Source organism: Athene cunicularia (genome assembly GCF_003259725.1).
Source record: "Athene cunicularia isolate RWA chromosome 14 unlocalized genomic scaffold, athCun1 chr14_part1, whole genome shotgun sequence".
Classification (NCBI taxonomy): Eukaryota; Metazoa; Chordata; class Aves; order Strigiformes; family Strigidae; genus Athene; species Athene cunicularia.
The window spans coordinates 9247252-9261758 of NW_020799118.1; the positions used below are offsets into that span (position 1 = coordinate 9247252).

The 14507-nt window shown below is 37.6% G+C and overlaps 1 protein-coding gene across 12 annotated transcripts in view; it reads left to right on the forward strand.

Moving 5' to 3' along the window:
* The window catches only part of SUN1 (Sad1 and UNC84 domain containing 1), a 32642-nt gene that overhangs the window by 4093 nt on the left and 14042 nt on the right, over positions 1-14507 (forward strand). For 8 of the 12 annotated variants that reach the window (XM_026858786.1, XM_026858791.1, XM_026858792.1 and 5 more), the window contains exons 1-6: positions 7-149; positions 4988-5084; positions 11092-11277; positions 11631-11821; positions 12941-12967; positions 13071-13268. In XM_026858786.1, the coding sequence (XP_026714587.1) occupies positions 5008-5084; positions 11092-11277; positions 11631-11821; positions 12941-12967; positions 13071-13268 (679 nt within the window). In that variant the 5' untranslated portion in view covers positions 7-149; positions 4988-5007. Of the gene's footprint in view, positions 1-6; positions 174-1445; positions 1458-4987; positions 5085-11091; positions 11278-11630; positions 11822-12940; positions 12968-13070; positions 13269-14507 lie in introns of those variants that run through there. The other 4 variants (XM_026858789.1, XM_026858788.1, XM_026858787.1 and 1 more) reach the window with 3 other exon arrangements.

The following is a 14507-nucleotide window of genomic DNA, read 5'->3' on the forward strand; positions in this document are numbered from 1 at the left end:
CGCAGCCTTCCCGCGCCGCTGCGCCAGGCCGGGGGCTCGCCGGGCTCCGCTGCCGGGGCGCCCTGAGCCCCCCGCTTCTGCGGCAGCGCGGCGAGTCGCATGGGGGAGGCTCGAGCGAAGCGCCGAATCTCAGTGAAGGCAGAGGCCTGGTGAGGCTTGTGCTCGGACTCTTTGTGCGTATTTCGTTGAGACGGGCTGGAGGTTCCTGGCTTGTAGCGCGGCTCGGGGTGTTACCGGCAGCGTTTCAGGTGCTGCGCGTGTAAACAATGAACAGACGTGTTTATTGTTTCACCATAGCTGAGGGTACAGCTGGCTTCTACCAACCTTCCTTTTAAGAACCCTTGGAATGGGTACTTAACGTGAATATGCACTGTTACTGCTTTGTGAAGAACCTCTCTTCTTTTGTTAGTAGCGTCACAGTCTGACACCTGTGTTTGGGAATCTTTGCCATAGTACTGAATGGTAACATCTAGTTTAATGTGGATTTTATGGGATTTTTCTGTTTGCTTTTGTGTTCCTGTTTTAAAGGAATACTAATGTTTTAAGAATGTGTGTTTTAATAAATTGTTGATTTAGCATGGAGCTCTTTGCCCTTCAGCCTGTTTAAACTAGCAGTTAATTTGGTGTATGGAAACATTTTTCGTGGAGCATATTTATTTAGGAATTTGCCTTTTTTCTTACCAAAAAGTAATTTTATTTGTTGTCCTGAATAATAGTAGAAAATAAAAATTGAAGTTACAAGTAAAAAATGGCTTGCTCTCATGAACTGATAGGGTTGCATACTCCAGTTTCATTATTGTTAATAATTTGCCCAAAAGTCTTGTTTAGCTTTTGTGGCATTGGTATGTTAAATCATGATGACTTAAACTTACTTTGTTTGCTTTGAAAGATAAGGGTATAGGTTCTACTTGAAGTAGCACTACCAATATCTCTCTAAGATTTCATATGGTTTTTTTTTTTTACCCCTTGTAATTAAAAAAAAAAAGACATGCTTTCTTGCAAATTTTCTCATTCTGTAACAGACTCCTGGTGAATATTTCTACTGTGTCAGGGTCCCGTTTGTGAAATGGCGATTTACCACTTCCTTTGTCACAAAGGGTGTTCATGAGGAAATGTCTAGATAGCATGTTTGTGGAAGGCTGTTTATGTACCCCAGAAGACATAAGTGGGAGTTCATCCTTGTCCTTGCCAGGTACTTGTAGTGTATCTACAATGTGTATGTGGTGCTGCCCACCCCCACACATCTCCACTGTGATCCTTCTGTGCATAAAGGCCACTATCAGAGCTTCTCCTCAGCATCCAGGAAAGACATGAAGCTTGCTGCAGCGCTGCTAGGGTTTCGCAGGGGCTGATTCTGAAAATCACTTTTAAGCTAAACAGGCTCATGAGGTAGTGGTGCAGCCTCGTGTCAAGTCCACATCCTCTGCAAACAGCCAAGGGGCTTTCTTTGTGCAAAGGTAAATCTGCTGCACTGATTACAGGAGACCCTTGTGCTTCCTTGTGTTCTGACCAAGTCAGAACCTGACTTCTCCCGCCCTTCTGCTCTGCTGACTAACACTGATTCGGTTGAATTATTGCAAGGGACAGATGATACTTGAGATGATTATCATTGTCTGCTTCCCCAAAAAGGCAAATAATCCATCTGTCTCTGCGGGAATGTGGAAGCTAGATTCTAAGTTGAGGTGCATCTAGTCCACTCACATTCTACCTGAAATGTGTGATTCTCGCTAATAGTTTTTAGCTTGTCTTACAAATATATTCTTATTATTGGGGGTGGTATGTAACTACATGTGTAGTTCTTTCACTGTATATTCCTTAGTACTTAGAAACAGATGTTTATGGTCTTCTGAAGAGGGGAAAAAAGGCTACTTAAAGTTTGGGCTCAGTAGTGCTTGCAACAAAGTTAATACTGAGAGCCTACATGAATCGGTATGGACAGATGTATGGTACCTAAATCTGAAATCTGCTGTGCACCTGAAAGTGTTTGAACTGGAACTAAGTACTATGTCTACCTCTCAGGTTCTCTGCCAAATTTTGTGGTTTTAAATTTCCAAAATACTTTATTAGTATGTCTTCTGTTCCAGTTGTATTCATAAATGAGAAGAATTAATATATGAAAGGTGGAGCGCTGTTAAACATGAATGAACAGATTAGAGAGGGTTAGTGTCCTCCACCCAGCCCTGGTCTGTTCTGTAGTTTAAAGTTGTGTAATAAGAATGTAGAATATTTCTAAATAAATAGGGTTGATCATTTGTTTTGTGGGTTTTGTCTTGAAGAGATGGATAACTAAGGTTGAACTAGTAGCCAGGTGGGTTTTTTTTAAAAAATCCCGTTTCTTAGTGAATTTAGATGCCAGGTTTTGAAAATTGTGGTGGTTATCTCTGAAGATTATTTTCAAGTTCCGTTTCAGTTAGTTAAGCCTGTTGCTTTGAAAAAATGAGTACAGGTTTTTCCCTTTGAATCTGAATTAATTTTAGAGCATCAGGAAAAGTGAATTGAACCAAGCTCCTAGTAAGTGATTTCCAACTATGTGGTGTTTAGATGGCAAACCTGTTATCTTTACTGGAGATCTTGGTGCTGTGAAAATCAGCTATTAATAGACCTGTGCATAAATACCTTCAAGGCTTTTCAGTTAGCAGTGCTATTGTCAAGTACATATTTTATCTAATACTAACTTAATGATATATTTTGAACTTTACCAGATAAGAAATATGATGTAACTTCTAGCACTTCAGAAATCAAGTAGAGAGAACTTGTGGGGAAGAGGAAAAGAACAGGAAAAAAAAAATCTGACCTAGTATGTTATTTTTCAAAGTCTGTCTTTGCCTTGCCCCATATGGTTAGCAGAGACAGGGGGAGGAGTTAAGTAGCTGCTGAAAGCTCACTCCCTTAGCCCAGCTGTCCATGTGGGAAAACTGCTGGGTGTCAACAGCACAGTATCAGCTATTGAGTTGCCAGTTAAAGACTAGGTTTAATGATGAAATTGTGTGCTAAGCGATCAAGATCAGCTCCAATGGAAACTAAACAGTTTTCACTAGCTTGTGGTTTCAAAACCTTTCTATTGGGATGGACCAATTTAAGCAGAGCAACCTTAATCATCGTTTTGAATTTCAGTAGGCACATGTCTGAGAAATCTGGTTTGCTGTTGTTTAAAACAAGTGCTATCTGATGTTATCAACGTCCCTCATCTTGCAATTCACTGTATTTCCACTTTTCTTACTGGGGAATCTTTACTCTGTGGTCCCCATTCCCTATGTTCTAAAATGAGGTCTTACTTGTTAAAGTATGGCAGCAGTTGTTACGTATTCTAGCAATAGTTGCTGCTTATTCTAGCAAGAGAATTAGGCTGCTTTGCTAATACTTGTGCACTACTGATTTAAGCTTCCTCTAAAACAACAGATTTTGTATATGAGCCAGTGAAAGCATTATGGCTCTGGGACGAGTGAAGTAAGTGTAGAGAAAGGTCACTTAATGGAAATTCTTTCTAATATTAAAAACAAAAAACCCTATAAACAGCAGAAGTGAGATGTTGTATTTCATTAACCCCACAAATGCATGGGAGGTGCTTGCACTCAAAGCTACAATGTTTAGGCCTGTAAATTCTGATTTCTAAAAACAGGGAAACTGTCTTCAAGAGTAATGGAAGTATCCTCCTGCCTTATTGATTTGGAGGCTACAGGTGGACTAAGAGTATCTTTATGTTCTGTGTAGAGATTTCTTTTTGAGCTGCACCTGTATATGTGACTCGGCATTTTGTCTCTTTCTTACATATATGTAGCTATACAAATGAGCAAAGTACATCCCCAAAATGAGATACTTGTTGGCCTTTTGATTATAAGGATTAAAGTATAGGTAGGGAATTTTTTACCCTAGTTCAGGCACGTCATCACAGTTGTGTGGAATATTTTACTGCTACTGAAACAGGAGCTGTAGATAATCTGAAAATAGCCAGGATTCTATTTTGCTAATGTAGATCCAGGATAGCCAAATCCCTATTTGTTAACCACAAATAACCTACTATCAAAGAATCTTTTCTAGAAAAGCAAAACTTTTCTTTTAGCTAATAAAACTCAGAAGGGTTCAAGGATTTTTTGTAAATATTTTGAATGTGAAAGTGAAATCATACAGAATATCACAAGTAGGCACACGTGCAGTTCTGCACATTTATTGATATGATAGCATCAGTTTTTATTTTCTTCCTAAAGTTATAATAGCTTTCAAAGACCCCATGGAAAGTGTTACAAATGTTGGTTTGGTTTTGGTTTGTGGGCTTTTTTGGAAGTGCACATGGCTCTGGAAAACTTACCAAATTCTAGCCATTGCGTCACTTTGCAGTTGGCTCTTCTGCTAGGGTGTGTATTCAGTGTTTTTATGGCAGGAATAAATTGTTACAAAATATTACAATTTTGTGAAATAAAGGAAACTCCCTCACTGCTTAGTGGATGTTGTTCAAAGGTTGTAGAGGAAAATGATTTGACTATATGTAAAAACTTCCTCCAGCTTCATCTGTGTTATGCTTTGTTGCTGCACAGAACAGCCTGTGCTTTGCTCAGTGGGCTTTCACAGTAAAATTAATTATGAAGAGATCTCTGAAAGCATGGCTGTGTAGGTTTTTTTTTTTTTCCCTCATTTTTATGCTTAGCTTTTGGGGATGCTAGCATAACTGAGTTCCTATGGAAGTGTTGTAGTGTAGTTGTGATAAGAGCTTGGCTAATATTACAGTAGTGTTCAAGAGAACTCGGAAATTGCTGAAAATGGAGTATCGTAAAGAAAGTTGCGGTCAGAAATACTAAGCTTCATGTGGTAATGATAAGGGATATCTAGCACTAGCAGCAATACTGCTGAAATACCGAGAGCTCCATATTTCTCTTTAACAGTAGGTTTTTTGTTTCAATATTTTGTAACACAGGCTGAACAATGCAAGGGCTCTTACATTGACTTTATGTAATTATAAGTCATTGCATTGCTTTATTTTCACCTTTTACAGTATGATTTGAAACAGTCAACATGGACTTTTCACGTCTACACACGTACACTCCTCCCCAATGTCTGCCAGAGAACACTGGCTATACATATGCACTCAGGTGAGAACTCTTTTCTTCTTGTAGAGAAACTATATGTTCTCTGAATGTTGTTAATTCTGGACAGTTTGGCTTTCATGGTAAGTAGCTGACTTCTTTGAAGAGGCATGCTTTATCTAGTCTGTTTTGAAAATAACTGGTGTGTCCTAAATGGAGGAAAGAATACATGTTGAACTAACAGGACAATGACTAAGATAATGACTCAGTGTTTATTAGTTGCTATGAATAACTAGTCTCCGCCTAGTTACAATTGCTGTTTTATTTCTATAAATAAGTCATCAGAATTCTTAGATGTTTTTTCTGATATGTCTTGTAACTTCTGTGTGTGTTCTTTTTCGACTTGGCACCATTTTCACTTTAAAACACTGATTGATTGCACTCTCATTGCCACTAGCATGAAACTTGGCTGGAGGCCACATATTGATTACTTTTCTTTTACCAAAACTGCTTGTTGTATGACTCTAAAATCTGTATTCTAATGAACTTGTTTTTTCTTTTTTTATTAAACTGACCATGATTATGCTGTCTTTAAGTCACTTCACTTTTCTAAAAATAGCTCTGTGGGGTGTTTGCTAGTTTTTGTATTACGTGTTCAAAATAAATGTTGTGATGCCCATTTGAGTGTTTTTAATATTAAAAGAGCAGATTGTGGCTGCTGATTTTTAATCTCTCTAGCTTTTCCTGTTGCTGAGTTGTTAGATGTATTTTGAAGCAAGCATACATCAGTGAACCCAAGTTACTGGTTTAGTTAATTTTAAGGTTTTTTTAAAAGTTTTGTTCATTGGGATGCAGTGTAAGATTGCTTTTCTATTCCGTGCCTGTAAATTATTATTATGTATTAATGGGTATTAAAATGTAGTATGTAGATTGGAGAATATTTGGCTACTTGCCAATAAAACAGAAGTTGGTAAAACTGTAGAATTAGATCACTAACTTTTGTCTATAATCCTGCTTTTCTGTATTCTAAGACTGTAGCATCGCCACTTTTTCTTGGGGAACGTGGGGGGTTTTTTAGCTATAGCCTGATGTCAGTAGTGTTACAAAATGGTATGTGTTTTATGTTGCATCAATTAAGCGGCAACTCTTTCTGAATTTTTAGAAAAACATTGGTAAAACGTTGGCTAAGTACTAGTGGGTTTACTAACTTCAAGAAAAGACATGTTGGACAATGAAAGATTATGTGCCTTACATCAGCCAGCAGATTCACTATTATATTACTAAGTGGTTTTAGGTAGCTCTACGTTGCAAATGCACCTTAGAGACTGGCTGGAATATTTTAACTTTTACAAAGGAGAACTTTCCCTACTGTGAGCAATCAAAGTCGACTTTGATTCTTCAGGTTGTTTAGATAGCAATTTTGGTGTCTGTGTGAACATGTATTTCTTAAAACAAGCTGTTAAATTGTAATCTAACTTTATTTTCCATAGCTGTTATATTTGTTTGAAATTATATTAGTATGTTCTACTGTACAATCTTCTTCACAACAACTAATCTTCCTTGCAGACACAAGGGAATAAGTAGGTCTTAATACTAAGAAATTGATTTTTTTTTTTTTTAAATATATGAAATTCCAAGAGTATTAGCAAAGTAAAGTTCAGTGGCATCCTTAAACTAATCTGGGGTTAAAACCCTTCTGAGCTGAGTCTTTCTTCTTGCCCACTGTTTTGTTGGATAACAGTTTTGTTTCTCACTGAAGCAAACAATACAACAGGAGCAAGGATTAACCTGCCAGGAGAGGAAGATGCGGAATGATAAATCTTGTTTGGGTTTTATGTAGAAGATAGTTGGAGGATTTGACTTCTTACATAAATTAAGATTATTGTTTTGCAAACCTGAGAACTTGTGAAGGGGCCTTTGTGGAAAGGGAGGGTTACATGTCTTGAAACTTTTTGCCCTCCCATTTTGCTGTGTTAAACTTCAGGCATAGGTATTCAGAAATGGATAGAGGTGGCTAAACTGAAGTTTAATAACTGGCTTAATGAAGGCAAGTACAGTTAGGCTAGGTTGAAATTAATTAATTGTAGTTCTTGTGTATAAAGGAAGGATTAGCAAGCACTTTCTTCAAAATTTCCTCTTGAAAAGTTCTGCAAAGCCCCAAATACTAAAATAATGATGGAAGACTACTTGGTATGCTGCCTGCTTTCAGGGTGTCAAGAGTAAACTACAGCTGTTGAGCAGGCTCCTGCTGTGTGTCTGCTTGCTGAATCTGTGCAGAATGCCCTGTATTATTGATGTAGCTCTTCCTATCTTGGGTCAAGTAATATTTGAAGACTGTGAGGAAAGGGTGAATTAGAGTTGCTAATCAGAAGTATTTTCATGCTGAAGTTCATTCCTTCTCCTCCCCCCACCCCCCATATTTATTTCGCTTATATTCTGATCTGTCTTGTTCTGCCTTTGACAGTTCAATCTTTACAAAATATGTCTGTGATTTTCTTTACAGAAATTGACTTGTAGCACAGCAGAAACAAATACAGTGAAGTTAGATACCACAAAGCTATTAATAGAGTTGGCTATGACCTATTATTAGAATTTACATTAATACTCACTGGTATTGCTGTCTGTTCATAAGTGTTTGTAGTGCTTCTACTTTGTGCTTTTACTCCTCCAGCACAAATCAGAAATGCATTAAACTGATACAGCTAAATAACCTTTATCCTCCTCAGAATGCAAGTCAAACCTGTGAATTTCACCCACTTGTCAACATAAAATTTACACCCCTCTCTTAAGGCTCATCTTTGCTTTTAGTCACTGTCATCTTTTGAGTTGTGGTGTTTTGTCAGTTTGGGTACTTTAACACTTCTTTTTCTTCACAAATATGGATTAAATTGATAAAAGAGTTTGGATTGATCCCCTCTCCCCGTGTCACAGCATTAAATCAGGATGTAACTTTCTGCAAAATAGTTGTGTAAAAAAACCAAAGGATTTTACTTCTGGGACTGATGGAAGCAATAGCTAAACAACTCAAGGTAGTGAGTGTCCTTGGTCAGTTAATACAAGTAATGCCCTGGTCAGAAAGCATACGAACATTCATATACTGATCATGGGACTGTGTCCATATTAAGAGATGTCTGTTTAGCTATAGTTCTGTAGGTGTATTGCATTTATCTATTATTATCCCAAATAATCAAGAACACTACTACCCATTCCATTCTAAGGAGTACTTATAAATGACACTTAAGGTCCTCCAGACAAAGCTAAAGTGTGTTAAAATTGGCAGACCTTGATCTCCTACTTGTAAATATGTAACTTGAAATTTAACCCACTGAAGTCTAGGATATTCATGTTCTGTAGAAGCTCATGTGAAGGTGGTGTCAAGGTAATAGCCAAGAAGCTGGAAATGTAAGACTAGATCTAGTCAGCAGATCTGCCAGCAGCCATGGGTGCTGTTTCTTGGGGGAAGGAACCAGTCAGCAGTGTGTAGGTTAATTGCACCCCAACTTTAAGATGTTGTTTGGTTAGCCATTCATATTGGATAGGAGTACCATCAATGTACAGGTTCATTTCTGTCCTGTGAAAGGAAAGGCAGGGGTTTTTGATCTTCTGTAAAAGAAAAAGCCACTTTAGAAAGCATGGAAAGTGAGATGGCAAGTTAGACTTCCAGATAGTGTCCTAAGGACAAGAGAACAGATAATGCACTTTCTATGTGAAGAGAGTTGTTATCCTGCATAAACGAGAGAGAAGCTCTCTTCTTGTTTGAAAAGATCCTGTGATATTTTTTTTGATAGTAGAGGCCAACTCCAAGCTATGTATTCAACCCGAACTGATATAAATGCTTATTGAGATACTTAATAACGGCAAGTGTTCATAAACAGAAACAAATTGAGGCTGGTCACAGCTGTCAGCTTGTCCTGTGTACTTTGTGTTCTTGTGAATTGAGTAGCTGTAAGAAACATTGGGTGAAGATGAGGAAAAGCAAATGTGTCATGGCAAGTGTAAACAGCAAAACTCAGTTCTGAAACAACTGTTTAGGGAAGGACTCAATAGTAAACTGTTGTGGCATTGACCCTTTCAGAATGAACAACGGGAGGAGCCATATTTAACCTGTATTCTCACTTCACATCTGTCATAATGCAAGTTCTCTAGACATAATATTTTTGAAAACTGCAAAAATTATATCCTTTTGTATTTAATCAAATGTAGACTCAATTCATTTTCATATGAGGAGGCTCCTCTCCCCCTTCCACCCAAATGTAGGCAAGGATTAGTAAACATAATGCATATAGTAATGTGTGCTGGGTTTGTCTTAAGCTGTGCTTAGACTCCTGCCTTGCACTGGGTTGCACTGCATGTGACAGCATTAGCAGGGCAGACCAGTCAGATTGAGCAGGTAGTGCCAAAGACCTGCTGTCAAATCTGCACCTCTAGGCTATCAAAGAAGTTATTTTGGACAAGCTCTGGACTGGTCCTGTGGGCTGAATGCTGCTGGAGCAACTAGATGTTGTCCTGGGTTAGGTGGGGTTTTTTTAGCTGGAAGTTCATGGTTTAGCTGTAAAAAGTTCATATGCTCTGACACAGTCCCATTTTATGGGCTTTACTTTGCATTGTGGAGCAATCAATTAACTTGATTCCAAAGCTTGTCAGAATTAAATCACTACTGTAACTAGCAAATAGGCCTTCTGATGTTACTTGTATGCCAAAGTAATACGATTCATATATTATTACTTTGTAAAATTCAGGTATCTTTAATGATTGTGTAAGAAAATTACTTCCTTTAAATTGTATTTGCACAAATACATTTTATAGTAGATGTTTATAAAGTGGAAGCTTCTGTATCAAATATAGATTGCATGGTAGAATCTACTCATTCAGATCTAATTGTCTTGCTTGGGTGTTTTTGGTATTTTGGGGAGAAGGAGCTGCTTGTTAACAATACCTTGCTCAGCTCTTCTGTTAAAAATCAAACACAAAACCAGCTCTGTATATGCCTGTGACCCAAGAGAGACCAGACCCTGTAGGGGAGCTGGCCTAGAGCACTGAGTGTATAGATACTGCAGGTCAGTGCTGAGTGGTTCTAGAACCTGGTCTCCAGCTGCGCCGTATCCCGTATGTGACAACAAGACTCTGCTTGATTACATGGCTTGAATGTTTCCTTTGACTGTAAGTATGAGTATTCTGCTCTAGGCTAAACTTCTAGTAAATGTATTTCTCACTGACTCATCTGTTTTAATCTGTTTGTGTTTGCCTTGTGTTGCTGCTTTGTCTTCATTGTAAGTTTTCATGGAGGTTCTGAGAGAATCAAATGTAAAAGTGTGGAGTAGAGTTCCTGGGGTAATAATGCAAAGCTTGTCTACATGTAAACTTGTCTCTATAGGGTGAAACAGAAAAGTGGATGAAATACTCTAAACAATTTTTATTTGTTCTGAGTTAAATATTTCTAATGATGTGCATAAAACTAAGAACTTTTAAAAGCGCTTTTTTAAAGTATTGGTAGTTAAACTAATGTAGCTAAAAGTAGGGAAGCCTTTAAGTATCTTAAGGGGGGGTGAAGTTGCTACTTGTTGGGAGATGTAAGTTTAGAGTAGTGTGGCGCATGGATCTTTTGTTCTCAAAACAAGGAATTGGCAAACAAATTTAAAAAAATAAACTGACTATGAATGAATCTGTGTTTTGTAACTTAAGAGCACATCATGATTTTTAATTTTAATTTGTTCTTAGGCATGGTGAAGAAACTGTCATGGATGGCTTCCTCTCTCACATTGGTCCCAAAAGAACTATTTGTCTGAGGCTATATGATTGTTTGCTCTGGCTTACAAACATAGTTTCCATAGTTTCTTTCTAACTGTGATTTACTTTCAGTTGTTAATCTTGTAGTATGGATAGCTTAAGAGAACCTTGAATATCTGCGTACTTCTACGTTATTTGGATTACGTGGCATATCATCTGGGAATTGTTCCATAACCCTGGATAAACTGCTTTTAATGGCAACTTAGACTAGCTTGAAGGGCATGTTTGTTACTAGGGGAGTTTTTGCTTAAACTCTAGTAACTTTGCTGTTCTTATTTTGCTGCAGTTCAAGTTATTCTTCGTCTGCTTTGGATTTTGAGACTGAAAATAAAATAGATCCAGTATTTGATTCACCAAGAATGTCACGGCGTAGTTTACGGTTAGCTGCTGCAGGATTTAAGTCAGGTGATGCGCGAAATGATCGTGACAGCTCTTATGCCGGAAACTCATCCTTCAGAGAACAGTCTTCTAAGTAAGCATTTTTTATCATCACAAGTTTTTATCATCACAAATTTATTGGTTGGAGTCTTGAGACTTCCTGTTTAAACACGATAGTACAAATGTGGGTTACCTACTGTTTTATTCTTTGTTCCAGTACTTACTTTCATACTTTGAAAATTATGTTCAGTGTGTGGTTTACAAGGAAGTCTTTGCAGAAGTACAGGTGCTTGAATGGGAGGATTTTATTTTAAACCTGATTTGAGCTGTCTATCGCTTCAGTATTAAAATACCTCAGCTGTTTGTTTTAATATAAGAGATTTAACTTAAAAAGAGAAACTTGCATCTTTGGTGCAATGTCTTACTTGTCTTTGCTTTCTTTTCTAGGTTGATGAAGCAATGCAAAAGTATGAATAAACAATCTGGCAGTATGAGACACGTGCCAAGGAAAAATCTATCCAGCTCTTCCATTTTTAGCCAAAGCAGTTTCAATAGCCATGCCAGTGATGCATCAATGGTATCCACTGTATTAGATGAATCTTTGATTCGAGAGCAGACAGAAGTTGATCATTTCTGGGGTACGTAATCCTTACTATTGCTCATATCAGACTCTGAAAGCTGCTTATGGCTTGGTATGTATAAACATATGTCTGCATCTTCCCTCTTCCCCACCCATTTATCAGTCCTGCCCTCAGATGTGTGCATGTACTTATTCTTTTGCTAAGATGCCTGCTGGAAAATTCAGTCCAGTGTGTAAACTTGATTCACTGGCATAGTCAGCGTCAGGACGTATTGCACAGTCAAGTTAATATGCAAGGCAATTGTATACAATTGGTGATGAACACCATAGACTGTATAGGTGTAATTATCTGTTATCATTACTTTATTCAGAATGTGCATGGAGTACTGTTTTTAAAGAACGGTAAGCATGTAACTTGTCTTTGAAAAGCCAAAGGAAAAGCATTTTCTTGTTTATTTATAGGCAGAAATATGTTTCAATTTAACATACCTTAATCTGAAAGTTTAAAATTAGTGGCACTTCAGGATTTCCCCGAGAGGGTTTTTGTGTGTGGCTGGCTGGTTGGTTTTTGCAAGTATTTACAAGTATGCTTTTTGTCAACCTACGTTTTTCATTGAAAAGGAAGATGCAAGAGTTGTCTACATAAAGCATTGTTTACATAGTGTTGTGTAGATGATCAACAACTTCTTATATCTCCCAATTCAGATTCTTTCAAGTCAGTATGTTTGTGATCTTCCCAGAGTCCTCATGTAAAGAACTGTTACAATCTTAGTAGAACATGTTCTAAACTTCAGATTACCTGGCTCTTAAAACAGAACCTTAGAATACAGTAGCACCAAAGTAGTTAACAGGCAACAGAAATGGTGTATACTTGTAATTAGCTGCTTTAAAGCCACATGGGAGCTAAGAAAAGGTGTAGTTGTCATTCATAGTATTTTGTCTGCTGTTTCTGTGGTAGAATGCTTTTCACTGTTACCCTACTATACTAATGTCTGAATATATGAATCTATTTGTGTGGTGGACTGCAAAATACGTTAAATACTAATCAAAGTGGTTTTTCTTTGCAGTCTTAAAATTAGTGGGATTTTTAATTCGAGTTCACGTCTGATATTGTAGCTGATTATGGGACTGCCTTATATTTGGGACCAAATTTTTTTTTTTTTTTTTTTTTTTGAAGGTCTGGATGATGAGGGCGACCCTAAAGGTAACTACACTTTACTCTTCTTCCATACACATTCTAGTTAATGGTAACTGGTGATGGCAATACTGATGTCAATGCACTGAATGTTTTACTCTTGGTTTGCTAGGTAGTGGTGATACTACAGTGATGCAGGTAAATGGTGACATAACAGCAGCAGAAACACAGACCACGATGATCAATGGCTACACTTGCAGTGACTGCAGCATGCTTTCTGAACGGAAGGAGGTTCTTACAGCATACTCACCTTCTCATGTGCCATCTTCTAGAATTTACTCTAGGGATAGGAGCCAGAAACATACATCCAGTAAGTTACTTTCTCTTGTGTTTTCCTTGGATAGCAGAATGGTATATGCTGTAGTTGATGCATCTTTATGTATAGCGTTATTCAAGCATTTTCCCTACCCTGCTAAACTTACCAGGAATTAAATTCTAGACATCAACTTCTGAAATAACTTTTTTTTTCTATACCAGTTGAAACTTCATATACTTGTCAGCTTCTAATACATAATTTCCAACTCTTTTTAATGCTGCTGTAGGAATGAAACAATTTCAAAATGACAGTGCCATGGTATCTTAACAAGTTATATTTCCAGACTCATGTGGAATGCAACGGGCTGTTGCAACAGCAGTGATTTTAAGAGTCTCCTAATCTGGTATTGGATCTGTAGGTGTCTGTTTACCAGATTTTGGTCAGGGTTTTCAGATAGAAACTTTTTCTTTGTGGTCTGGTTATTTGGTTTTTTCTTACAGGAACTTTCAAGATTGAGCAGAATTGTTGCTACTTTGCAGTGCTTCTGTTATCCAAGAAATCTGAGAGATACTTTCGTACTTCCTGCTTTGTTGTCTTTTTTTTTCTCCTCACATAATCTTGCAGCTTATTAGAGTGCTTTTAGAAGCTACACCTCAACTACTTGAAGAATTGAACTCCAAAGGGAGAACCTGATCCCAAATAAAATTCTAAGTGACTACATTCCGAAAGCTCAAAACCAAATGAATCTGCTGTAAATAAGGCTCTGCCTTTCAAGGCAATCTCCATTCTATGGATAAGTTGTCTTCATTATCTTGACTGTGTCTGCCTCTTGCATAGCATCTTGAATTTCTTGATTTTTGTTAGTCCTCAGTTATAATGAAGAAGTTTTGTTTTTTGAGTGGCTTTGAATTAGAAATGAACCAATTTTGGGATTCTTTAGATGTGTTTATTCTTAAATGAAGTATGTTTTCAGTAGCAAGAAACCAGTTTAGACTATAAGGTGTGCCTTTCAATGCTTTGAGGCAAGTATTTCTCTTTGGTAAATGTGTAGCACAGGTAGGAATTCTGTTGGCTTAGCATAATGAACTAAAATTGACTGTATGAAAACTGTTTTCTGTCCTCCAGAGTTTGTATTTACACAGGAGAATTTTACAAGGAACTCATCTTTGTACATTCCTTTGAACTTTAATCCAGTAGCTTGGGTTAAAGTGGAGGAGGGCAGGGGAAGGGGCACACAATCATGGAAGGTTTTTAGAATGTGGCTGGTTCTGAGAGCAGCAGTATGGGGGACTG